This window comes from Pelobates fuscus, chromosome 7, assembly GCF_036172605.1.
Source record: "Pelobates fuscus isolate aPelFus1 chromosome 7, aPelFus1.pri, whole genome shotgun sequence".
NCBI classification, from domain to species: domain Eukaryota; kingdom Metazoa; phylum Chordata; class Amphibia; order Anura; family Pelobatidae; genus Pelobates; species Pelobates fuscus.
The window spans coordinates 100,848,255-100,875,727 of record NC_086323.1 but is presented as its reverse complement, the minus strand read 5'-3'; the positions used below and the strand labels follow the sequence as shown (position 1 = coordinate 100,875,727).

Here is a 27,473-nt window from a genome sequence, read left to right as displayed (position 1 = left end):
TTAATAAGTTAATGTATTTTATTGATCCGTTGGATACAGACATTGCAGAACAGGGTACAAAGTTTTGAGTCTGCATTATTTCCAAAGGGTACATGTCAACTTCTAATGATGAATGGCTTAGAAAACATTTGTCTTAAAAGGTGCAGTAATATTTGGTAAACCTGTCATCAGATCTGGGCAGCCAAAATCTTATTTATGATATAGTAATAGGTGACAGCTTGATCATGTAGCAAAACTACAGGGAGAGTTTGGAGTGAAGCTTTAAAGTAAGGAGAAATATGGGGGGGAGGGGGGAGAAGGAGAAAGATAAGCACAACCCTAAATTTAATGGCACAGGAAGAAAATGGCTTTATAAAACTTACAAATAATTCTGTTACCTTACTTTCTCTTTTGAGGGCTGTGTAACCAACTTACTGGAGTGAAAATAAAGTATTTAACATTGATCAACTAGTCAGCAACATTTCCAAAGGAAGTTTTAAAAAAAAAACAGTACCAATTAAAAAACAAACCACTAAATTATTTCATTATGGAATAATTCCGCAAGTCTGTACAATTCACACTTTCATGGGGTACCAAAAGGATTAAGAATTAGAGACTAACATAGTTTTGACTTTTGATATTTTACGTGAAATACAGAAAAGCCTGTCGTTTCATTTGATTCGGTCTAGATAAATAAAAGTCAACCAGGCAGTTCTAGCCCAGCTTTGTTGCAGATACAATACACACTGCAATAGCAGCATCCTTAATGTCTGAATGTTTGGCTAGTCTATACACAAACATTTCTCAAAATATCTTGTATGTACAATCATTTGTAATATACTACACTAAAACTGTAGAAAGAGGGCAGAGGGAGTGGGGTGAGTAAAGAACAAAAACACAAAACCAAACCAAAAATCAGAGACAGGCAACATTATCATGAGTAGTCTACAAGAACTGTAGTGCTGCTCTGTCAGCAGACATGCTTAGTCATGAGGAAATATGGTCCAGATGCCTAGTTGAGAGCTGGAAGATGAAATCCGGATTGAGCCAAGTGATCGGTCAGAACTCTCCTCTATTAGAGGTGACGAGTAAAGACTTCATTAAAAAGCAGTTTGAGAAGACAATTCACTTTAAGCTGGTTCAGATCCGGAATTTGCAGTTACCCTGCTGTTCTATTTGCCCCGAACATCTACCCCTGGGCTAGCCAACGAGTTTTCACCAACTTAAGTTTATTGTTCTACTAGTATATCAACCTGACAGGAGTCGCAGGTCCCCTAGTAGAGGAAAAATTGTGTTTTTTCCTGAGGTAACTTAAATATTGTGTTGGCCAACAACAGAGGCACAAAATCCAGGGAATGAGAACAGCAGGGCTTAACCTCAGCAGCCTTTTTGAGTAATGTCACCTCCTGAAGATTTGGTAACATCCATGGTTGTAAACACCTGAAAAAGTATCAGAAATAAAGAGATTGAGAGCAATATCAAAAAAAGTTATGAAAATCTATATGTAGCTGGGAAGTACTCCTAGAGTTAATTAATACTGCCCCCATTTTCACTCATTAACTGTACCAACAATTATGTCAAGACCTCAACTGATTATTGATTAATTTATTGTAATTTTAGTTCTTTATATCTACATGTGGTGGCTGGCTCTAATGAGCAGATCATATAATGTTTGACTGAGATGCAAACAAAAAGACAAAACCCTACAAACATGCAAAACCAGTTTCTGTTTAAGGCTGCTGAATGAACACAGTATTTTTTTTCTCCTTTTTACATGCATACTAGAAAGATTAGTTTAGAAAGAAATTTAAAATGTTTCACTATATGGACAAAAGTATCGGGACACCTGGCCAGTACACCAACAGGGACGGTTATAACATTGCATTCGAGATTTTGGAGTATTTCTGTAGGGAGTTTTGCCCATTCATCCAGTAGAACATTTGTGAGGTCAGGAACAGATATTGGATGAGAAGGCCTGGTTTGCAATCACCATTCCAGTTCATCCCAATAGTGTTCGTTGGGGTTTGAGGTCAAGGCTCTGTGCAGGCCAGTTAAAGGGACACTAGTGCCAGGAAAACAATTCATTTTCCTGGCACGGCATGTCCCCTCTCCCTCCCACCCCGCATGCCAGGTTGCTGAAGGGGTTAAAACCCCTTCAGTGACTTACCTTTATCCAGCGCCGATGTCCCTCGGCGCTGGTTCAGGGTCCGCCCACGCTCCTCCCCAGCCGTCATCCGGCGGGGGAGACAATGCGCATGCGCAGCAATGCCGTGCACGCGCATCAGACCTCCCCATAAGAAAGCATTGAAAGATGCTTTCAATGCTTTCCTATTGGGATTTCAGCAACGCTGGAGGTCTTCACATAGCGCAAGGACGTCCAACGACGCTATAGCACAGAAAATCTGTGCTATAAATCAGGAAGTGCCCTCTAGTGGCTGTCTACTAGACAGCCACTAGAGGAGGAGTTAACCATGCAATGTAAATATTGCAGTTTAGGAAAACTGCAATATTTACAGTTGCAGGGTTAAGGGTAGTGGGAGTTGGCACCCAGACCACTTCAATAGGCAGAAGTGTTCTGGGTGCCTGAAGTGTCCCTTTAAGTTCTTCCATACCAAACTCATGTAACCATGTCTTTATGGACTGATTTGTGCACTAGGGCAATGCCATGCTGGAACAGAAAAGGGCCTTTCCCAAACTGATGCACAACCCCTGAAAAACAGCCCAATACCATTATCCCTCCTCCAAACTTCACAGTTGCCACAATGCAGTCAGGTAACATTCCCCTGTCACTCCCCAAAACAGGTTTCCACTACGCCAGTGTTGGCGTGCTTTACACTACTCGATCACACAGTTTTTGTGCGGTTATTAATGCCAGCAGAAGTTTGGAACTCTTCAGCTATGGAATCAGCAGAGAGTTGGCGACTTATGCACCATGTGCCTCAGATGTGACACCGCTCTGACTTTATGCAGACTTGCATTTCATGGCCCAGTTGCTGCTAGTACAAAACACTTTTTCAGTAATACTACTTACAGTTGACCATGGAATATCTGACAGATGAAATTTCACAAACTGACTTATTGCAAGGGTGTCATCCTATTATAGTACCACGCTTCAGAAAGACTAATTTTTCCCACAAATGTTTGTAAATGCAGACTGCATGGCTAGGTGCTTGATTGTATACACCTGTGGCAATGGGTCTGACCGAAAAAACCTGAATTCAATAATTAAGGTGTGTCCCAATACTTTTGAGAATTTAAAAAGTTAAATAAAAATACAGTTTAGTGAAAAGCACAGTTTGTGAATAAGTCGCAAGGTATGACTTATCTAAAATCTCTACACCATGACAGACCATTATACAATGAAATAACTCAAAATTCTTGTTTAAAGTGTATAAAGTAAACCATAAGAAGCTACACAAGGATATACTTTCTGTACATTTCTTTAGATTGCTCACCTCCGCGCATGTTGGGTGGATGCCTATGGTTTCATCCAATTTCTCTTTAGTCAAACCACACTTCATGGCAGCACCAAAGCCTTGTGTGATCTCCCCAGCGTTTGGTCCCAAAACATGGAACCCAATGACTCGATCCTGACAAGATCATAAAACACAATTAGATGCAACTTAGAATTAAACAAGTACCCAGATTATATACAAGTGTGTGACAAACAAACTACAGCAAAGAAATACAAAGTTCCCTTTGATAAACAGACGTCTTGGCTCTAATTAAAGCATATTTAGCTAGCCATGCAAACAACTAGCATTTTTAACCCCTAAAGGACGGAGGCCATTGTACAAGTTCTGATCAAAACAAAACCTGGAATTTGACCCTGTATCTTTACAACCGTAATTTGCCTCTTTCATATTAAGTGCACCCACAATTATTACATATTTTGTTCAGGATTAACAGGGCTTTCATTTCACATCAAATATTCATATATGAAACAATTTCTAAATTAATACATTCTAAGAAAATGTGAGGACAATGTGACAATGTCATAATACAGTTTGCTTTTATTGCAATAAATCACACATTTATATTCAGTGACGAGTACAACAGTACCCCCATGAACAGGTTTTATGGTGTTTGAGAAATGGTACGTGCTATATTTGACCCTGTAACTTTCCAAGTTTATACACATTGAAATTTGCCCAATTGGTTATGTTGCCTTTGAGACCGTATGGTAGCCCAGGAATGAGAATTACCCCCATGATGGCATAGTGTGTGTGTGTGTGTAAAATGCAAAATTCCCCAACAATTTTGTGGACAAAATTTATGGTTTTAGACTTTGCAAAGTCTTTTATTATAAGGGAAGTGGTATACTTAAATACATATTTGAAACCGTGTTTTGTAAAGATTGCCCACTGCAGAGTATTTTAACACATCCTGTTCCTACCACAGAAGAGGACAAGTTATGCAATAGTAACTTCCATGGAAGTACAGTGGAATCTATTTTGTAAAATGATACATTAACTATTTTTATTTACCCTTCTCTGTATATGAGAACTGGAAATGTTAAAAGGGACACTATAGTCATCAGAACAACTACAGCTTAATGTAGTTCTGGTGAGTATAATCATTCCCTTCAGGCTTTTTGCAGTAAACGGTTTTATTTCAGAGAAAATGCAGTGTTTACATTACAGCCTAAGGATACATCTACTGGCTACACCTCAGATGGTTACTAGGGTTCTTCCTGGGGCAGTGTGCAGCACTGACATTCAGTGTCTCCACCCTCTGCATGTCTAGGCTATCATGTCATGTGAGCAGTCTAACATGACTCAGCTTGATATTAGGTAGTGATATAAGTGAGAGCCTGCTAGATGAACTTGCCTAGCGTGTAAATAAAAGTATGAATTCCCCTTGGGGCTAGGGAAATTGGTATACTGCTGCACTGCCTTAAAGAGTAATTATAAAAGGTGTATATAAAGGTGACCAGTCGCAGAGCAGGTTTAACTGGTGGGTAAAATAAAGATTAAGTTACACAAGATATTCTCTGGGCTGCATCCCCATTGGTGAACTTTACAAAATTAATTTAACAGATGCAGTTCAGGATTATTAACCAAAGTGTGAATGCAAAGTGATTTTCAAATTTAAGGCCAGAGTAGCCAGACCGTAAGTATAGCAGACTTAAGAGAATTTTTGCAATTCAGTGCAAATTTAAGGTGAATGCTCACTTTAGTTAACCCTGACAATGTCTAAATTTGCCACCCACCATTAAGCATACAAAAACTGTACACAGTGAACTCACATTATCAAGTTTGTTGCAGATTATCTTTGCAAAACAAGTATTATTGTCACGACTGGCAACAGTAAACTCCAGTGGCCAGAAGAGTGTATGGTAAACCTAAAAAAGGGTAAACAAAATCCATTATACAAACAATCCATTTCACTGAGTGAAGCATTGCATATACACTGATAAGACAACATTAAAACCCATCAGCCTAATATTGTGTAGGACCCCCTCGTGCAGTTAAAATAGTTCTGATGTGTTGATGCATGGACTCCACAAGATTTCTGAATGTGTTCTATGGTATCTGGCACCAAGACATTACCAGCAGATCCTTTAAATCCTTTAAGTATTGCAAGCTGCGAGGTGGGGCCTCCATGGATTGGATTTGTTGTTCCAGCACATCACACAGATTGAACTCTGGAGAATTTGGAGGCCAAGACAACACCTTAAACAGTCAGGTTCCTTAAACCATTCCGGAACAATTTTTGTACTGTGACAGGCTGTATTATCCTTGCCATCAGAGTCCACTGCTATTAGGGGGAACACCAGTGTCATGAAGTGGTGTATGTGGAATGCAACAATCTCTAGGTAGGTGGTGCATGTCATAACATCCACATGAATGCCAGGACTCAAGGTTTCCCAGCAAAACATAACACTTCCTCCGCCTGCCTTCTTCCCATAGAGCATCCTGCTACCCCAGCTTTTCACCAAGAAAAAACCCACAAAAAAAACCACACGCACCCAGCAATCCATCGGATCCAAAAACAAAATAAAAAAAAAGATTCATCAGACCAAGCAACCTTTTGCCACTGCTTCATGGTCCAGTTCTGATGTTAACATCCCCATTGAAGGCTCTTTTGGCAGTGGTCATCATGGGTCAAGTCTGCGGCTATACAGCCCCATGCGCAACAATTTGTGATGCACTGTGTGTTGACACCTTTCTATTTTGGCCAGAATTAGGTTTTTCAGCAATTTGAGCTACAGTAGCTCTTCTGCATGATCGGACCAGATGGGCTAGCCTTCGCTCCCTACATTCATCAACAAGCTTGGGTGTCCATGACCTTCACGCAAGTTCACTGGTTGTCCTTTGCACAACATTTGATCGGTATTAACCACTGCATACTGGGAACACCCAACAAGACTTGCAATTTTGTAAATGCTCCAATCCTGTCTTCTAACCATCACTATATAGCCCTTGTAAAAAAAGTCACTTACTCATGAAAAGCAACAACTCACTTCACTTACGGCCCAATACACCCCACACCTTGACAGGTGCCATTGTAACGATATAACCAGTTTTATTCACTTCACCCGTCATTTGGTATATTTGTGGCTGATCAGCATATAAACATGGGTAAATGATTGTATGCATTTTTTAAGTTAAACAGAACAGGCTCTGATTTTCTAGTGAATGATAGGGCACTTTATGGCACTGACAGACTTAACATTATTATTGAAATGGGTTTGGGGTGAACATTTTATCAAGAGCTGATCTTACCTCAAGGTTTTCCTGGCCATAAAGCTCAATGGCTTTCTCCTCTGCATACCCACAGCAGCCATATTCCAAAGGAGTGAACACAGTTGTTGGAACATTAACGTAATCACACTGCAAGAAACAGAACATCCTTGGCTGTAAGATTATGTGAAAACAAGTGGAGGGACAAGTGTAGTTGTGGCTCTAAAATAGGTCAATTTAACCATTTAAGGTTGAAAGTATAGGTTTCTTTGACTAAATAAGCCCTGGTGCCAGAATGCTCATACTGCCATTTCCTGTAGGCTTTTCCTTGTAGCACAGTGGGCATCCTGCAGGGAATTAAGGTCACACGCAATCACGGAGACTACATGTGGAGCTGGGTGGGACTATTGCAGAAAGCATTTACATTTCCTTTTCTGAATACATGCTGTGTTTTGCAGGCACTTTTGATCACCATTCAATAATGTGTTTGTCTAAACCAGTTGCAAAACATCTATACTTTTATTTTTTTTAACCTTTTTACTGTACAGAACTCTATAATATTTAAATCTGAAGTATTCACAGTGAACAAGTCTAGTCACACAATGAATATCGAACGCTCCCCCCTTGCCCTCCCCTGCTATCACGCAGTATAAAGCATAAAAAACAAGTTCTTGACTGGTCAATGCATTACCCTGGTTCTCCTTCAGCAGTGACCCACCTGCTTTAACCAGGGATTATATATTCTTGGGAGATTGTTAAAGTAAAGGAAACCGTAACGACCATGGAATGGATATACGAAAATTAAGACATGAAAACCAGGGCAGGGAGCTCCCAAACAAAAACATTTTTTTGCCAGAAAAAAAAAAAATCAAAGTCAAAAAGCGTTTAATTTTGTCCCATGACATGTTTCGATACAGCAATAAAATATTTCAACAGACTACCTTCAAAGTGGAGCCGCCATATAACCTCCTGGCCAGAAGACGTCCTGCCTGGATTGCCACTGGGGTCAGCTCAAGCTTTCCATCCAAGATGTCCCCAATAGCATAGACATAAGGCACGTTTGTTTCTTCCACATCATTGACAGGAACTTTTCCATTCCTGGAGGTAGAAAAACCATGTAGATAATGAAATGTGTTTTCCACAATCATTAAAATATACCATCTGTATAAATCAAAAGATAGATGTTTTGCTTGGACATGTCTAAGAACTCAATAAAGCTTACCCTTAACAACAGGGTACTTTTTCAAAAACTCTGTGTACTGGTGTTAATAGGGAGGAGGTGAATTATAATACTAGCACGTTAACGTTACAGAAAACAATAATGCAAAAAAGTATTGGATAGTCCAGCATGCAAAAAAATATCCTGCTTTTCTGTGTGATGACAGGTGTATAGTTTTGAGGCAGAAGGAGCCCATGTAAAGAATTAGCAAATCGCTTTCATCTGATCTGAAAAGGCATTGAGACCACTAAATACAAACAGTTCTCTCAATGTTTTATATTCAAAGCGGTGTATTGTGCTTTTCCCAGTCATAGTATATTCATCCATTAAAAATATCAATCTACTCATTAAACACACCACGCAAAAAAACAAAAAAAAACAACCTTATGAGAAAAATAAAACATACCAAAAACAGATGTACATTTTAAAGGAGGAGCCAGAAGCTCTTTAATTCAGAATCCTTTTGAAAACCCATTATATATGGTGAAAATTCAAATCGACTTACTTTCCATTAATTTTAACACCAATCTTCTCTAGGCCAATGTTTCTTGTGCACGCATCTCTCCCCACTGCAATTAACACCTGTAGGAACAGAAACGTATTACTTAAAACTAGATACAAAAAGGGGGGACACAAAGGATGTTTACTCTTCTAAGCAGTTACCTGCACAAATTGCTTATTTATGTAAAAAATAAAGAATGCTTAAACAGCACAAGCACAATGCCGGGATGGGTGATGGTGGATGTTTGCCATTCCAGCAGTTGCAGCCAATAATACCCATGATGCTCCAATCCTGAACACAATATGGCACAGGTTTCAGATTCCTGTGATATGCCGAGCCATGTGAAGCTCAGCCTCTAAATGGACTAGCAAATGGCAGGGAATGTTTTTAGAATGTCAGGCAAGGAAATATTTCTCTGCATAAGTTAGTCAATTTGACAAATTTGAAATGTAATCTGGAATGGTTACCAATAGAACACTAACAATTTGTCTCTGCATCCAATTCTGAGATTAGCAAAAAGTAACACAAGAATCCTTACTGTATTATATTCATCTTCAATAATATGGTCGCCTTCTGTTGACTTTGCTACAACCTTTAGCTTTCCTGGAGTTCCTTCCTCCAGCAATTCAATCTGTATAAAAGGACAATGGTGACATTACAAGGAGTGTAAAAAAAACATTATTTCAAGTATTGAAGCAAAAACAGAATATGAGAACAGGATACAAAACAAGCTCAGTAGTACACACTCTGGTCTCAATCATGTTTTAACTCACTTATGCCTTTACTAAGAGAATCAGGCATATACTAATTCCATCCAAAAGGGCAGTCCAGATATGAATTGCCGGCAAAGTTCCCTCTGCGCAAGAACTTCAGCAACCCCAGGTAATCTTTTTGACCATTTTTGGGCCTCCTCAGCAAGGTGTAGCGATTGTCTGGGTTTGTTTCTCATGCAGAGGGAGTCACTTGGCATTTCACATCTGAATTGCCCATGTGAGATGGATTAAGCAGCTATGAATCTATATAAGTGATTAGCAGGGAAGAACTAAAAGGCACGCTACTCGAGCCATTGTCAGTTTTCAGCTTATTTAAGGTCTTCACCAGAATATAATAAAAGTCTTGGGATATCATCAGGAAAAGGTTAAATTAGTTCAATAATCTTTGGGAAGGCTGCAAACTAGCAGTTTCATACCGAAGTAGGCACAAATTGTTTGATGAATTTCACTCCATGTGTTTCCATGTAATCTCCAGCTCTATTTGCCATCTCTTGGTCAAAGCCACGGAGGAATATAGATCGCACCATGACAGTGACATCCAAGCCGATACCAGCAAGAAATCCGGCACACTCCAAAGCTACATATGACGCACCAACAACTAGTGTCTTTCCAGGACAGTAGGGCAGGGAAAACAGGTCATCACTTTAAAAATGGAAATAGGGAAAAATTAGCTTTTTCAAATTAATAAAATAAAGTGTCAAACCAAACCGCCTGTCAAATACATAGCACAGAATGTTAATGTACTCTCCTTGTTGACAAAGAATTGTGGGCATACCTTATTCAGGGTTCACTCTGAAGACACATCAGTCATGTTAACCCATGTATAAACAAGACCCAACAGCTGTCTTAGAAATGAACACACCATACTTGCATGCAGCAATGGTTATGGCAACAGAAGCACCCCACTCCAAGGTAAGCAGACTAACTAGTTTGACTTACTTGGTGTCTGTTCCTCGCCTCCGGTCAACAGGACGTTTACAGCTCTGAGCTAAGCCTGGCAGTGCAGGGCTTTACTCATTGGCCGAGAGCGATCAGATGGGTGCTATCAGCCAATGAACCAAGAGAGACTTTATAGTACAATAGCATAAAGTTGCATATGTGAATAAAACTGCAAAAACAGAATGCAACAAAGCATTCCAGATTTATTGCAAGTTTGCACAAGGAGGAAGAAAAAAATAATAAATAAAATACAAGTTCCTTTAACCTCTTACCCAACATTTACTGCTTTTTCCTCATAATCCAAAAGTTAATTTCACCACTTTTGCCTGCCCCTCCCCCCAAAGGAATTTAAACTATTTTTATGACACGACTGATAAGATAAGATAATAATGTTTGAGGATTTTCCTTTTGCTTTACAGCTAAGAGAAAGTGTTTGCAATCCTGATCTGAACTCTTAACTCATCCACTCAACTTACTTGAGATTTCCACCATTGCTGTTCAATTTCTAAAAAAACAAACAACCCCTGCACCTCCCCCCATTCTTAAAGTCTTCTTTAAAGTTGTTTTGATGCTTAAGACTGTTCCTTTAACAGTAGGACAATACCAGCAGACTGATAGTTCAATTAAAACTAAAGTGGGCTGCAGTGCTTATGGTGCCAAGACTGCCCCTTTAATATGCAATTATTACTCAATCCAACTTCTCAGTGAAACCATTGCTCTAATGCCTCAACATCTCTTCAGTCCAAACTTTAAAAAATTTGCTCATTTACAACAGATTGTCTAGAAAACAACCAATGGGTTTCTGGTGTCAGCACTCTACTAGTTAGGGTCATAGGATTCGCTTTACATCCAGGCAAGTTCTAGTTCTAATTCAACATGCAATTAAAAAAAAAAAAAAAAAAAAAAAAATGCTTGGTGAGGAATGGAGTGAGAGACTGAAGATGTGTCGTCCATTAACTGTCTTACACCAATAATGTCATTGCCAGGCTTATCGATGACATTCAACTTTTCCCCCACCTCCCTTGATCAATCCTCAAATCAATCTTAATTAGCTCAATGAATCCCTCAACACAGCTCTCACACAACTGTATTCTTATATACATATCCCAAATAGATATGCCAAAATGTGATCAATCCACACACGGAGGAAAGGACAGGGGAGCCTAGATTTTCTAATGATAATTTTAATGATTTAATAATAAAAATAAATTAAAATAAGGTAAAACAATAAATACACCCCGTATAGTGAAATTAAATTTCTAATATCCTGATTGGGCATGGCACAATTTTAACAGTTATTGCAGGAAAGAGATGAAAACTTGCCACTGGATTCTCACCTTGTAATGCAGTATTCCTTATCACCTGGTATCCCCAAATATCGGGGTCTCTCACCAGTTGCTACTACAAATTTCTCTGCTGTGTAGAAAGCCTCTTTCCCCCTCTTGTTTGTTGCCTATTTGTAAAAATAAATAAATTGCATATTGTATGAAAATAGAAATTAGCCATTCAGGCTGCAATATTACAAATGCAAGGACTACGTTTATCTACAAACATGAGAAAGAGGATCCAACATTGCACTAATTAGCATCAAACTGAACGATGTAGACAGGCTGGTACTTAAACTTCCCATCAACCGCAGAGGCAAATGACCCAATTGTTAATTGGGTTAAACAAAACACACACAAACCTTTATTTTGTGCTGTTCAACAAATTCTCCATAGGCATTTTCATATCGGACGCTTTTGTCACGCAGTGCAACTCTGTATCCCCAATTCAAGGAACCAATGTAGCTCTGGATTGCATCTCTCATGGTATCCCAGTTGTGTCGAACTGAAAGCAAAACATAGAATGGGGTTTCACACCATCACACTTTGTTATGATAGTATAATCATTTATAAGAAGTTCAACACTAAATAAGGCTCCCTGTTCACCTACAGTACATTCCCTACTTAAGGTGTGCGGAAGGCAGAGATTATACACTTGCTTGTAGTCATAGCCATTCATACTGGCAATAGGCACCAGCCAAGCACAGCTGTCCAATTACCTCATTAGTTCTAGGAAAGAGTGGAAGGGATCGCTTCATGAAAACATTACAAACTGTTTAATCCTGAAAGCATGGCACCAGTGGACTCCAGACACTAACCAGTTCAATGAGATTAAGCAGATAGTGCCTACAGTGTCCCTTTCAATGTTTGGTAGAGTACCATGCCATTGCTTTAAACATCATTTAGAGAACGAGGATTTCCCTTCTAAACACACAGATGTCACTTAAGTGCTTTAAATACAAAGTTGCTCTAACGAGGAAGATTTAATAACAAGATTTGAGTTCTTTACAAATCAATCTAGAGTAAAAAATACAAAAGAAAGTATTTAGGCATTTTCCATTTCTTCACAACGGTGCCTTCCGTGTCAGATTTCCCATTAGGCAGAGTATGCACTGCCTGCAGACACCACATATATTTTATTTATACTTTTGTATTTGCTTTTACTATATATTTTTAATCAGGCGCTTTGTGCCTAATAAATACCCATTTTGTACCCGATTCCTGACTCCATCCTTTGAAGTTCCTTTGCCTGCTGACAATGCATTACTACCCAAGGTGGAGAGCAGACCATTGCAGTCCTGTTCTGGGCTTTCAGGCGATACTTGAGTTTCCATCTCGTGAGTGCAATCTATTACTGCCATGTCTCACAGTTAAAAAACTATATGTATGGTTTTGTCTTTGTTTTAGAATCTACAACCATTTTATTATTCTTCATGCAGACAGCTTTCCTCAAGGGGGCACCTATAATGTGCCTTTTTGGAGATTAGCTGGGCTGGTGAGGGGAGATAGGAACCAGGAGCCTCGGCCAGTGTCCTCTGTAGTCCAGTCATCATTCTATGCTTGATAGAGCTACAGGTACAGAGGGTGTAAAACTCATTGCTGTTCCAGCTCCCCCAGTGTCGGTGTGTGAGGTTGGACAGGAAGTGATCATCTCCCCATTTTCCCACTAACAGTCTTTCACAAAGGAAGTGCCATGCAGGGACAGCATTGAGTGATGCACACTGTATAACAGTTGCTAAAGCTGTACTATCAATCATAGGAAGGCAAGTACTTTGCAAATAACCCATCCAACGCCAGGTGCTTGTATCCTAAACAACCCTTTTTGCCTAACCCCAAATTTAACCCATTCTAAAACCTACACAAACTCTTTCCTTAGTCCCAAAATGAAGTACTCTAAGCCTAAACCTTTAAATCTTATGACCTCTTACAAATAATACAAACCATGTGTCCACATAATTAATGTATCCCCACTGTGAACTTAACCCAATAATTGTAAACACTGATTCCACTTGGACAATGCAAAGGTTTCAAAGTGATAGTGCTACTTGCCAGACAGTGATATATGCATGATACCATATGAAATTAATTTAATAATAAGAAATATGACTTAAATCATGTTTATATGAAAAGGGGGGACATAGCCTATATATAGGAAAGTGGCTTTAAACTCTAGGTCAGGACCCAAGATTGGGTTCCCATTATTGCAAAAGGAACATTATGTTCATCCTGAGATTGAATAGCTAAAATTTACCATTTTCTTCATATTCCCATCCAAACTTCCTGGAATCTTTAAGGGCGTGTCCTAGGATTGCAGCTTGATGCATTAATTTCTTGGGAATGCATCCAACATTAACACAGGTGCCACCAAGTCCTACAAAAGATTGAATGGAAAAAAAATACATATGTAAATGAGATATATGCAGTAGGAAATGGAACAAGAAGCCAGCAGTAATGAGTGAAAGGTATAGTAATCACCAATACATTAACATGTTGGAATTCCAGAAAATGTATTGCCAAAAATCAACTTGTTAACTTAATCTGTTCCAGCATAGAACCAAAGAGTATAGTGCTTTCTACTACTGCAAAAAAGATTGTGGGAGGAATGACTCATGAACAACCTATATCATCAACTGAAACCTTGGAAATGTTAAGCATTTTATATGGGGCCACAAAACAGAGTTATTTCCTCCTCACAAATACCATCTGCCACACTTGTCAGGTTGCATTCTAAATACAATACAAAAAACAAGCCTGTGCAGCAGAGATCACTTGATTACGCCTCACTGGCAGCCACTGTATTCTTGCATCTGCTGTACAAGGTTGTGTTGAAAGCGGGCTTCCCAGTCAACTGAACTTAATTAAAAGTATTAAAAAAAACTTTTCACATTCACATCAAGAACTAGATAATAAAGAAGACTTATAGATCAAAAAACAGTTTAACCATCCTGGAAAAGTAGTGTTTACCTACCCCATGAAGTTCCAAGAGGTGTGGGTACAACATAATCTAGAACCATGACCTTTTTCCCCAGGGCAGCTGCTTCCTATGCAAACAAGAGAAACAAAAGAAAATTAAATCTCAACAAGTATTTTTTTTTTTTTTTTTAAATCAACAAGCAGAACTAGGTTCGGAGGCATCATGCCGCATACTGTTAACCCCTTAAGGACCGGCCTGTTTTTGCGATGTTTGTACGTTAAGGACCAGAGCAGTTTTAACACTTTTGTGGTGTTTGTGTTTAGCTGAAATTTTCCGCTCTCTCATTTACGGTTCCCATACAAGTTATATATTGTTTTTTTCAGGACAAAAGGGGCTTTCTTTACATACCATTATTTGTATTATGTCATATATTGTATTTAAAAAAAAAAAAAAAAAATATGGTGAAAAATTAAAAAAAAACAAAAAACATGTTTTTGGACTTTTACTTGAAAAGTCTTTTACTTATCTACAAAAGCTAATGAAAAAAACTGCTAAATAGATTAAAAATTTTGTCCAGAGTTTAAAAACACCCAGTGTTTACATGCTTTATTTTGCAAGTTATAGGCCTATAAATACAAGTAGGAAATTGCTGTTTCAATATATATATATATATTTTAAATGTATCAATAGTGACCTTGTAACACCGTTATCTGTCATAAATCCCCGAAACACACCTAACATGTACATATTTTTTTAAAGTAGACAACCCAGGGTATTCAAAATTGGGTATGTCCAGTTTTTTTTAGTAGCCACTTAGTCACAAACACTGGCCAAAGTTAGCATTTATGTTTGTTTGCGTGTTAAAAATGCAAGAAACGCTAACTTTGGCTGGTGTTTGTGACTAAGTGGCTACTAAAAAAGGCTGAACATACCCCATTTGCAATACCTTGGGTTGTCTTCTTTTGCAAATGGTATGCCATCATGGGGCTAATTCTCATTCCTTGGCTACCATACGCTCTCAAAGGCAACCTAACCAATCCGACAAATTTCAATAAAAAAATAAAAAATAAAAGTAAAATCAAGCCTTATATTTGACCCTGTAACTTTCACAAACACTATAAAACCTCTACATGTGGGGTACTGTTATACTCAGGAGACTTCGCTGAACACAAATATTAGTGTATCAGAACAGTAAAATGTATCACAGCAATAATATCCTCAGTGAAAGTGCTGTTTGTGTGTGAAAAATGCAAAAAACTTCACTTTCACTGACAATATCATCGCTGTGATATGTTTTACTGTTTTGAAACACTAATATTTGTGTTCAGCGAAGTCTCCCGAGTAAAACAGTACCCCCATGTACAGGTTTTAGGGTGTCATAGAAAGTTACAGGGTTAAACACAGTGCTAGCAAATTAAATTATCTGGACTTTCGGCCTGGGTTGGCAGGCAGGTCCCTCAAATTGCAATCATTAAAATTACTTAATTAGGTAAAAATATTACATAAATACACATGTAGAATTTTTATATATATACATATTTATATATTTGACGTCTACGTGTATATTTATGAAATTATTTATGTAATTATGTATATGGACATATGTATATTTCGTATTGTTTTTATTTATACATAGATATATATCATTACATTCTAAATGTATTTTGAGATATATATATATATATATATATATATTTATATCAAAATACTGTTAGAATAAAATTGCATATATAAATATTTTTTTTAATTAAAAATTATTTTTATTTATTTTTATTAACATTATTTGTACTTTATAATAATATATATATACCATATATTTAGCAATTATATATATTGTATATATTCGTGTGTAATTTAAATACAAGTGTATTTTTATATTAATATACGTATATATAAATATAAAAATACACTTAATATGACATTATATATATATATGATACATATACATATATTATATATAGATAATATATATATATATATATATATATATATATATATATATATACATATATATACACATATACATATATACACACACACACATTTATTTTATTTATTTTTTTTACACTTTATTTTTTTGATTTTTCACTTGCAGGGAGACTGCCTGTCAGCACAGACAGTCCCCCTGCAGGCAGATACACAGACACCTATTGCGGTCATGTGATCGAGTGATCACATGGCCGTGGGGTCCTGATCTGCCGAGGGGGGACTGCCCGGGCAGACAGGCAACCCCCCTGGACCGGGTGGAGCACTGATCGCCGCCGTGGGACCGACGGCGATCAGGTAAGTAGCCCCAGACCGTTATGACGGTTCAGGACCGTCAGCGGTCCAAACGCACGTTTTACCGCTGACGGTGGTTAATGGTCAACATTTAGAGAGACAGCTGTAAACAAACAGCAGATATTGAGCCACTTCATTTCAGCACCCATGATGGACCAGTACAATATTGCTAAGCGTGATCAGAGGTGAATGGACATACTAAAATAAGGATGCCAGATATCAGATTAAGCAAGGAGACAGCACAGTCTATCCACAATTCAAACTCCTATGTTACAAGCAAGCTCAACAATATTTCAAAGTAATAATCACTGTACAGAAGGGAAACCTGGAATCACATTAATGTTAGTTTATTCAGACAATGCTCTGATATGGTTACTGCTCTTGTGAGTTTAAATCCTTTAAGGAGTAGGCAAATCCATAATTATTGTGAGAGTTTCAACATTGTTGGGCTTGAAAACAGTTAACATTCAACCAGCACAAACTAGAAAACACAAAATCAAGGCACGAAATGCTATGTATGAGGATATTAGGTTTGTGTTTGGATTGGTACAAAGTGCGTTTCTTAAACTAAGATTTACATAGTTGCTGGGTTCCCAGAAACAATGTAGCAATAAAGAATTAATGTCTGTTTTCAAATTTGAAAAAACACCTGTCTACTCCCAAATCAAGTTCTAATAAATAACAGCAAGGGCAGGTAGGGTGAAGTACAATATAAATTACACATACTGTACCTTTGAACATGCCAGTCCTCCAGAGCCACCACCAATGATTATAAGATCATAATCATACTTTAGATGGTTTTCATCCAATAATTTCCCCAAGGTTCCATCCTGGTGAGCCTGTAACAAAGAAATAGTTATATAAAAAAAAAAGCTACAGGTCTGTGCAGTCAGAAACATTTTGCACATACAGATGTAAAGAAAAAGTAAACTTTTAAAAGAAAATGGAACAAAAAAACAAAACAAAAAAACACAAGTCTGTATGTGGAAAGCGAACACCTTTTATAAGTCAAAACAGAAGCACCAGAAGGGGTTACAACCTATCAAAATAATGACCAACACGGAGCAAGCTCTCAAGCCTATGGGGTGCCAAAGATACCCTTACATTAAAGGAGCACTATAGTGCCAGGAAAACAAACTCGTTTTCCTGGCACTATAGGGTCATTAGGTCCCCCCCACCCTCCTGCTGGGATGAATGGGTTAAAACCCGTTCAGCCACTTACTTTTCTCCAGCACCGGGCTCCCTCTGAGCTGGGGAACTCTCCACCCGCCGTCAACGTCAGATCTGAATGCGCAAGAGCCGCGTGCGCATTCAAACAGCCTATATGAAAGCATTACTCAATGCTTTCCTATGGACGTCCAGCATTCAAACAGCCCATATGAAAGCATTACTCAATGCTTTCCTATGGAATTGCGGAAGCGCCTCTAGCGGCTGTCAGTGAGACAGCCACTAGAGGCTGGATTAACCCTCTCTGAAACTGCTATGTTTTCAGCTGCAGAGTTAAAACTAGAGGGACCTGGCACCCAGATTACTTCATTGAGCTGAAGTGGTCTGGGTGCCTATAGTGGTCCTTTAAACCATAAATACCTTAGGGTCTGTTTGTTTTTGCTAATTTCTCCTGCATTTAGTTGTCATTTCACTGTATTCACAAGCGAACAAAATTGAGCTGAATGGATACCTTCTCTTTTCAGATATATCTCATTGTTGCTACCCAAAAACATCCTCTTATATAAGTGCATCACATAGACTTAGAATTTTAGAAACACTTCCCTGGTCTATATCAGCGAAATTGGAAAAACTCAAAGTGCAGTTCAGCAGATTGTGAATAGCTGGGTCAACAAGTATCTGAACTTAAATAACCACATTTGCCTTTTGTAAAATGAGTTAAACAGCCACACTGTGACAACACAACCACATTCAGCAGCTATATGGGTACCATGTGGCATTTGGTGAATACACTCCACTGTTTCAACCTCAGGGCTGCAGATCAACTTCTTGGGGAGATGTAACATACTGAAAGACCAAAGCAACTGCTTTGACTTACCATATTATATACTTTTTTTCTCACCCCCTCTAGGTGGTTTGTGTATTCCTCATTCTCAGGTCACCTACCAGTGGCCTGGGAAAATAAGGATTTTGCTCAGTATCTAAAATGTTCCTAGAAGAGCGAAGATCTCAAATGTTCCTAGAACTGCCCTCCTCTACACAGAGATCTCAGAGATGTCTCCTGGAATCTGCTGCAGCCACTCTTCTTTTGGTTGCTACATCCCTGAGTGCTCCTAATTTCAGCTGTGGCACTAGTTTGCTCTTCACTATGTTGAAACATTGTGTAACTAGCTGTTTTGGTATTAGTGTAGATGATTGTCTCTTATTCATCCATAGTTTAAACATATATTTCATGTAGCCCCTCTTATTGGGCCTGCTGTTGTAGTATCAGTGAAGCAGGTCTAGGTTGTCACTTTATGTCCAGGAATGGTTTATTCCAGAAGCCCACTTACCAGATTGACCTGGTTCCCTAGCATCTGGCAGAGACCTTGTTAATCTGGGCTATGTCTGAGCCGGCATGGCCATCTTGTCATGGGACACTAACATTACCTCTGCCATAACCAGCGGATATTGAAATTTATTTTTTATAAATGTCTCAATCTGTTCAATTTGTTGGCCTCATTTCTGTAAATGATTTGCGTCAAGCAGCACTCAATGAGGAGTAATTGCCCCGTAAAGAGACTAAAATCTGCAAATTTGGTGCACACCACATAAAAGCTAGGAGGAAAATGGGGTTGCCAAGAACCGCACTTTCATTGACAACTTCAGGGTTATACTAAAATTCTGTTTTTCAAAAAAATGTTTAACAATCGTATGAAACAAAGTATTCCAGTGTTGTACTAAATGCACCATCCATGTACATTTCATCTAAAAATAAAGGGCAAACCACACTAATTGAATCGCCTGCACTGATGACTCCAGTAACAAATGTAGACTTTGCTCTTATCAAGCGTTTTATCAGTAACCAAGTTGTTTCTGAAAATCGAACTCTTGCAATATTCCGAGAAAAAAAACCAAAAACAGTTTGCAGTGCTGCTGTTACAGGTGTGCCCCTTCACTTGTCCTAGCGTTGGTGTTCACATACAAAAAAACCAAAAACAAACAAAAACCACCATGAATTTATATATTCATGCATATGTATATATTACTTATTTTATTATTTTTCCTGGAAACTGCTCTTTACAGGTGGCCTTTGTGCATATGCATTAGTGTGAAATCTGCACAAGATCGATAACATGCAAGAGTAACCGGTTAATTTCATTTCTAAGAAAACTTAATTTGGATATGACAGTTATACAATACATTAAGTCTAATCTATACAGGACTGAGCTACACCTGTTAAAAGAGATTGAATATACACACACACACACACACTTTAGATTTTATGACTTGAGGGCTGCTCATATAGTGAAATGCCATTACAGGAGTTATATGTATGCTAGCTGCACACTTAATAGAAGGAGAAATTTGCAAGAACAATTATTGAAGCACTCAAAGCACCACAACCACTACTGCACGCTGCAATTTTAAGTGGTCAAACCTTCTGCCAATAGTGTAACTACATTCCCTGCTTTTCTGCAGCCTGAAATCTCTCGCTAAACCCAGCACTGCAGATCATTGGCTCAGAAGAGCTCATGGAAGCTCTTAGCAGGAGCTTCTAGCTCTCCGTACGGAAAAATGAGAGGCAGGAAGCGGAGCCCAAGATAAAGGGTCAACTGCACTGTAGTGATTATGGTGCTTGGAATTTTCAAAAAAAAATAAAGCACCAATGGTTATAACAAGGGCTGCTTAGACCCGGAATCCACAACAGTTAGATAATGTTACTGGCGGCACATGAGTAGATGGAATTCTATAAAATGTATGATTTCCATATAACTACAAAAATATCTTTGCTTAAGAAATAGTCACATACAACAATGTTAACAGTTAGTCATAAGACCGAAGACAAACATCTCAAGGTGTCGCAAATGGTTTCAGACGCTTTTCACTCAGAAGTGGATTTTACCTGAAGTGTTTTATCACAGCCGCCTAAGTGGGTTTTATTAACAAAAACATTAGGGACAGTTTTCTGCCCGGTAAGTTCGTGAAGGACTTCTTGAATATCACTGCCATCGTCTAAAATGCAAAACACACAGTACAGATCAGTACAGTTTGTTGAAAATATGGTGAATCTAACAAGATAGCTTCATTACAAACAGTGTCCAAATAAAATTACCAGATTTGTGAACAACAGAATAAGAAACGGGTGACCCTGATTTCTTAGAAGCACCTTCCGTATTACCCATTTGGGTTCCACTTTGCCTCCTGTCACCCGATTAAATTACCAAGTGGCCGAGAGGTAAAATACAATCACTGTTCTCACTCAGAAACTTATAGAAGTAGCACAGCAACAACGTGTGTTTAGATCCCATTTGTTTCAAGTTAGAAATACCAGTATTTGCATGCCCCTGTCCTATTTAAACTAAGTCACATAAGCAGCATATCCACTTCAAACTGATCTGACTGGTGAAAATGCTAGAAATGCAGAGCAATACCCAAATAGCTGTAAAGCTTAGTACAATTTCTGTTATATATAAAAAATAAAAAAATAAGTATTACTAGAAACCTTGGAAATAGCATTTGGTAGGGCAAAACCTTTTTTTCCTTTTTACTAGCTTCCATATTTTAATAGAATGCATAATGTAGACTAAGTAGTGATTAAAGACATCTTTACAAAAGGCATTTAATTACATCTTTACAAAAGGCATTAAATAAAACATTAAAGCAACATTGCTGCCCAAAGAACACACTCTCTAAGCTAAAGTGCTCTGTCTGCAGGGTCCCTTTAAACAGTGGTATTAAAGTGAGAATTATCCTGAATGCAAAGAATGGTCTAAGGCAAAAGTAATTGAACTGGAAGCACACCTAAACTGGACAGTTTTTTTATATTCCGCTATTTTAGCGTTTAATTTGAAATTCACCTTGAAATACTGTTCACTTTAGTGAATAAACTAATTTTATTGCTACATGGACTGGCGAGTTTGAGCCACCATGACTACATGCACTAGATAATTAGCTATTTTCCTTTCCTTTGATAAGCAGCATGATTTACAATGAACACATAGAAAATATAAAAACAGAGTGGAGAGGAAAAACAAACTGCCACAATTATGTCATAACACAGCTGTCCTACACCAACACTCTCTTGTATGCATACAACAGGTCAATCATATAATATTTGACCAGTTAGTAAGAAACTTAGAATACAAAAGAAAGGATATCGAAGGTCATCACACGGTTTCATTAGGAATGGTTAAAAAAAAAAAAAAAAAAAATCAGGAAAGATACATCTGTATTGAGTTGAGCCCTAAAGTATACATTTCAGAATCCCTGAAAGTGTGGGGGGATAGAGTGACTTGAGAGATTAGTAACCAAAACAACTTTAGCTTAATAAAGTGGTTTTGGTATATAGATCCTTCCCATCCTTCCTCAATTCTCTGCCATTTAGGAGTAAAATCACTTTGTATATGCAGCCCTAGTCCCAACTCCCTGCATGTAACTTGCACAGCTTTCCTAAACACTCCCTGTAAAATGAGACCCAATGTTTAAACTACCTCTATTGCATAGTTTAATTAAAAAAAATATGTCTTGTATCATGCACAGATCTTGTAGGAGCCTCTTGTGGGAGATTAAAATTGCCTATGAGGAAATCCTAATTCGATGGAGGCCATTGACACGCATGCGCATTAGGTCTCCGCTGCTGTTGGAGCCTGACCCAGCACCAAGGGACATCGGTGCTGGATTCACGTAAGTGGCTGAAGAAGTTTAAACCCCTGCTTTGTTTTCCTGTCACTGTAGAATCCCTTTAACTCCTAAATAGCAGGTAATTGAACAGTGGACAAGAGCTATACACCCAAACTGCTTAACCCCTTAAGGACCAAACTTCTGGAATAAAAGGGAATCATGACATGTCACACATGTTATGTGTCCTTAAGGGGTTAATTAAGTTAAAGATATTTTGATGCTTATAGTATTCTTTTAAGACTAAATAAACAGGAGCGCTTGAGCATTAAAAAAATATATATATTTTAAATGTGTCCCTTTTAAAAGGCACACTATAGGGACAGGAAGACAATTGTGTATTTATGACCCTATAGTGTTAAAACCACCATGTAGCCCCCCTGGTGCCCCCAAAATTTTTAAAATCTTACTTGTATTCAAGTCTGCAGCTGCTGGTCTGCCAACATAATCAGAAATGGTGGTCTGAGCCAATCACAATGCTTCCCTATAGGATTGGCCAAGACTGTCAAGGAGGCAGATCACAGCCAAAGCCAGCGCAAGTCAAACACAGCCGTGACCAGTCAGCATCTTCTCATAGAGATGAATTGAATCAATCCATCTCTATGAGGAAAGTTCAGTGTCTGCATGCAGAGGGTGGAGACACTGAATGGCAGTGCTGCTTACTGTGCAGCACTGCCCCAGAAAGCACCTCTAGCAGCCATCTCAGGAGTGGCCAGTGAAGTTATCCCTAGGCTGTAATGTAAACACTGCATTTTCTCTGAAAATAGTGTTTACTGCAAAAAGCCTGAAGGAAATGATTCTACTCACCAGAACAAATGCAATCAGCTGTAGTTGTTCTGGTGACTATAGTGTCCCTTTATTTAAAATTACTGCAGCCTATTGCTGTAATTAAAATAAATAGATTACGTATTTTTAAAAGAACACTCCAGGCACCATTACCTCTTCAGTGTACTTATTATTGACACTGGGACTGGTGTAAGGGCACTCCAGGCACCATAACCACAGGCCTCACTCAACTCAGTGAAAGACTGCATTTTCCATCCTGCAGTGAAACACCTACCACTCTCAGGTACTGACTGAAGCTGGAAGATACTCCACCTCCTGTATTCCTGGATTGCCAACATTCTCATGTATTACTATAGATTTGTAACCATTTTACCTGTAGTTTGTAATATTCTGTGCATGCAGTATGTACTATAGTCATTTAATGTTTCTGACCAATATTTCATGTAGACAGTTAATATTTTAGGTGATAGAATTTGGTTGCTAAACTTTTCAATAGTATAGAACACATGGATACTCTACCGCCATCTCCTCATTGATCCACTGCGAGATAATCAACACGCAATAATATTCTCCAGTTCAATCTGATGCTTTTCATAGAGAAGCAACACAGACCTATGGCATGGGTGGCAACTGCACACACTCTACCAATACAATACTTCTCAAAAAAAAAGCACTGAATTAGTGTACGGCAGCATAACACTTGCTTCATAAGAACGTATTTCGGTATAGAAAACTTACCACATTCATCAAGTTCAAGAGCATTGTATTCTCTGCCTAGCGATGTGAAAAGTTCTTTAACCTGTGAAAATACAAAGTTTGTTAAAGGATATGCTTTCCCAATAAAAACAAGCAGCCTGGCAATATGGTAATATCCCAAAGACCATAAAAACAAATGGTGCCCAGAAAAATGAGAAAAACAGAATACACAAATCTCGGCAAAGACTCCAAAAGTCGCAGTGGTGCAGTAAAGAGACACTAAAACACTAAAAGGTTACTGCAGGGGTTAGCAGTCTTTGGGTGGCGCTGTATGGTTCGGTATTTTGGGCTTGCCAAACACCGACTAATGTTGTTTGTATACCGAATGAACTGTCGAACGGACCGATCACACAGAACAGTCGTGTGCTGCTTGTTGACTCTTGACCCCTATCAACACCTTAACCGCAACTTTCTAAGTGGTTAGCTGGTTGGCTGTCGTTCGTATGTGCGAACACGTGACGGCAGCCATCTTTAGACACGATCACATACAGGGGTGTTTGGTAGTCGAGTACATGGAACTATAATTGGACACTCGACGGAGCAAACACCGCTGGGACTTCCAACTCCAAGTATGTTCGGTTGTGTTCTTATGAGAAGAGCGGCATTCATTGGGAGCAAGCTCCCGAACGAGAGGCATAGACTGAATCCACCCATGAACTGTTACATTCGGTACTTTGGACTATATTTGGTTTTCCCGAAAGAGACCGACCGCACAAGCCTGAATTCATGGAACTCATTTGGACAGGAGCCTCGCGTGGGGTCGGTCAAAATATGGACTTCCATGGAAATCCTGAATCAATCTGGGTGAGTTTTTGATATGTTCGTCACCCAGATCGGCTATCGGGGGACGTAACGTTAGTGGGATGTCCATGGGTTTTAGGGGTATTTTCAGGGTACTGCTGAAATGTGTGTTTTTCTGCCTGGAGATATTAGTACAGTTCCTGATCCAATTATCTCCCAGGCACAGGGGAGGGATTTTCTCATTATGTATGGGAGTGTCCTGGATCTGAGAACCAATGCAATCGTGTGTTTGCTTCTGCTGTGGTTTACTCTCAGGTCCAGGGGGGAGTGCCGATGCAAGGGGACTTGCATATAAGGCCAGTTGTATCTACCAACAAACGAGTTCCTACTTACACTCAACATAGAGTCTTATATCATGTGTGGGGGAGAACGGCTGTATCACTCTGGGAGTTTCTATATCACTATACTCCCCTGGGAGTATAATCACTTGCTCTTTTAAGTGCATATTGCTACACTCTCTTGGAGGAGAGGTCTACCCACTGGAAGCTGGATCCTGGTCTTGGGCCCAGGGTGGGTAGAGGACAGCGAGACCCTACCCAAGCTGTAATGCTGGAAGTGGGGACTACAGTGCTGATGGTGTCTAGTAGAGAGCTTGGAGTACTTGGTGAGCACTAGGAGCATTGATTGGTGAGGGCACTCAGTTAGGGTGCCAGGTGTTCCGCCACAGTATATCTGTCAGTGTGTGTATCAGTGTGTCTGATACATACACACACACATACTGACAGATCCACACACCTTGGTATATACACATACTGACACAGGTAGACACACATGTCAAAATTTGTTTTTGTTTTTATCTTGTCAGTGTTAGAGTGTCTTTGACAAAAAAAAAAAAAAAAAAAAATCCCCAAATAAAATAAACCAAATAAGTACTGTTTCAGCATACATTTTAAGGCGGAACCCTAAGCATGAACTGATGATTTCACAACGAATTACCGTATTTATTCGAGTATAACGCGCACACGTGTATAACGCGCACCCCTAATTTTCGATTAAAAATCGGTATAAAATTTTATACTGATTTTTAATCTAAAATTAGGGTGCTTGTTATACTCGAATAAATATTCGAGTGGGTGCTCAGATAATACCGACCGCCGGGCTCATTACAAGCCCGGCGGTCCTGGGGGGGCGGGCAGCAAGCGTTTACTCACCTCCGTGCAGCTCCTCCAGCTTCCAAGTGTAAATCTCGGTGGGACGGTGGGTGTTAATGTGCATTATATTGGGGGGGTCTGCACAGACCCCCCCAATATAATGCACATAAATACCCACCGTCCCACCATACTTCACCCTCAATCTTGGATGGCTGAGCGTGTTGGGAGCAGGGAGAGGCTTTAATCCGACGATCATAGTTCGCGCATGCGCAGTATATGGGTAGGGAGATCTCACAGGGCTAATAGCCATCAAAATTCCCTACCCCTATACTGCGCACGCGCGGTTGGTGAAGAGCTCCCTTGCCACTAGTGCGCACGCGCGCTGTACCTCCGACGGGAGTACATTGACGCGCGTGCGCACTGTGGCGTTAATTTCTCCTACCCCGTGAAAAATCCCTACCTAGCCTAGTTGTTGCGCACACCCTCCTCCTCCATTGGATGAGGGTCACTTCCGGTGCGGCCGCGTCACCGGAAGTGACGAGGGTAGGGAATTTTCACGGGGTAGGATTTTTTGATAGAACACCGGGCTTGTAATGAGCCCGGCAGTCCTGGGAGGTATAATCGGAGCACTCACTCGAATATTTATTCAAGTATAACGCGCACCCCTAATTTTAAATTAAAAATCGGTACAAAATTTTGCGCGTTATACTCGAATAAATACGGTAATGTGTCACTTCAGAGAACATCCATTAAATAGAGCAAAATATTTCCTCTATGAAAATCAGGGAACATAAACCAAAGTACTTTTGGTCATATGTTTGCCTCTTCATATATCCACAATATGGTGCACATGACCACACATATATGGAGCACAAGGGAACACATCAGCACATTCATTATTTATGTTTTTTCCACAAACACAAACAGGGGATGGAATGGACACCAAGAGCAGGAAAGAGATCTAAAATTATAGCACACAAACTCTGCATATTTAAACATCCGTAACAAAATTAGTAGATGGCACAGCAGGCAGGCATATCTGGAACAATTTTAGACATACTCCTCTTACAACAGCACTATAAGCATAGCCAACAATGGATCCCCAAGGTGCTAGAAGAGTTAATTAAAACAAAGCCTCCAAGATGAAAGAAACGAAACCCCATGTGGCCCTCCACCTCTAGCAGCCAGGCATGTCTGAGCTTGGCATACTATGTGATGAGAACGGCTGCCTGTCATGGGAGTTGGATTAACAATGGCTGCCTATTCCTAGACTTATACCATCCTGCCCATCACAAATCCCATCCCCCCCCCCATAGACACCCCATTACCCCCAGCCAGCCATGAGCCCTCCATGCTTTACCCGGATGCAGAAGGGGCAAAAGCTCTTGCTGAACACCATGACATGGTTGCTGTCGATGAGCTCCTGGACCCGGCCTTTCAGCTGCTCTCGGCCGGTGGGCGGCATGGTCGCGGACGTGAGGGTGGCAGCAGGACAGAGAATGGAAGTGACTCGCTATGTCCGCACTCGGCCACCATCTACTGCTTCCGCAGCGCCTTCCCGCCAGGCAATCCTTCGCCGGCTTAGTTTAACCCCGC

The 27,473-nt window shown here is 39.4% G+C and overlaps 1 protein-coding gene across 1 annotated transcript; it reads right to left on the bottom strand.

Moving 5' to 3' along the window:
• Positions 1–27,473, bottom strand: TXNRD3 (thioredoxin reductase 3). The gene is made up of 16 exons (XM_063426263.1): positions 27,238–27,473; positions 23,968–24,028; positions 20,669–20,778; positions 17,349–17,456; positions 14,392–14,464; positions 13,675–13,794; positions 11,786–11,928; positions 11,436–11,551; positions 9,576–9,801; positions 8,925–9,017; positions 8,390–8,466; positions 7,607–7,763; positions 6,708–6,815; positions 5,228–5,323; positions 3,435–3,569; positions 1–1,419 (listed from the first exon to the last, which is right to left on the bottom strand). Exons 1-16 carry the CDS (start codon positions 27,340–27,342, stop codon positions 1,357–1,359), a joined length of 1,791 nt encoding a protein of 596 aa, XP_063282333.1. The 5' UTR covers positions 27,343–27,473; the 3' UTR covers positions 1–1,356.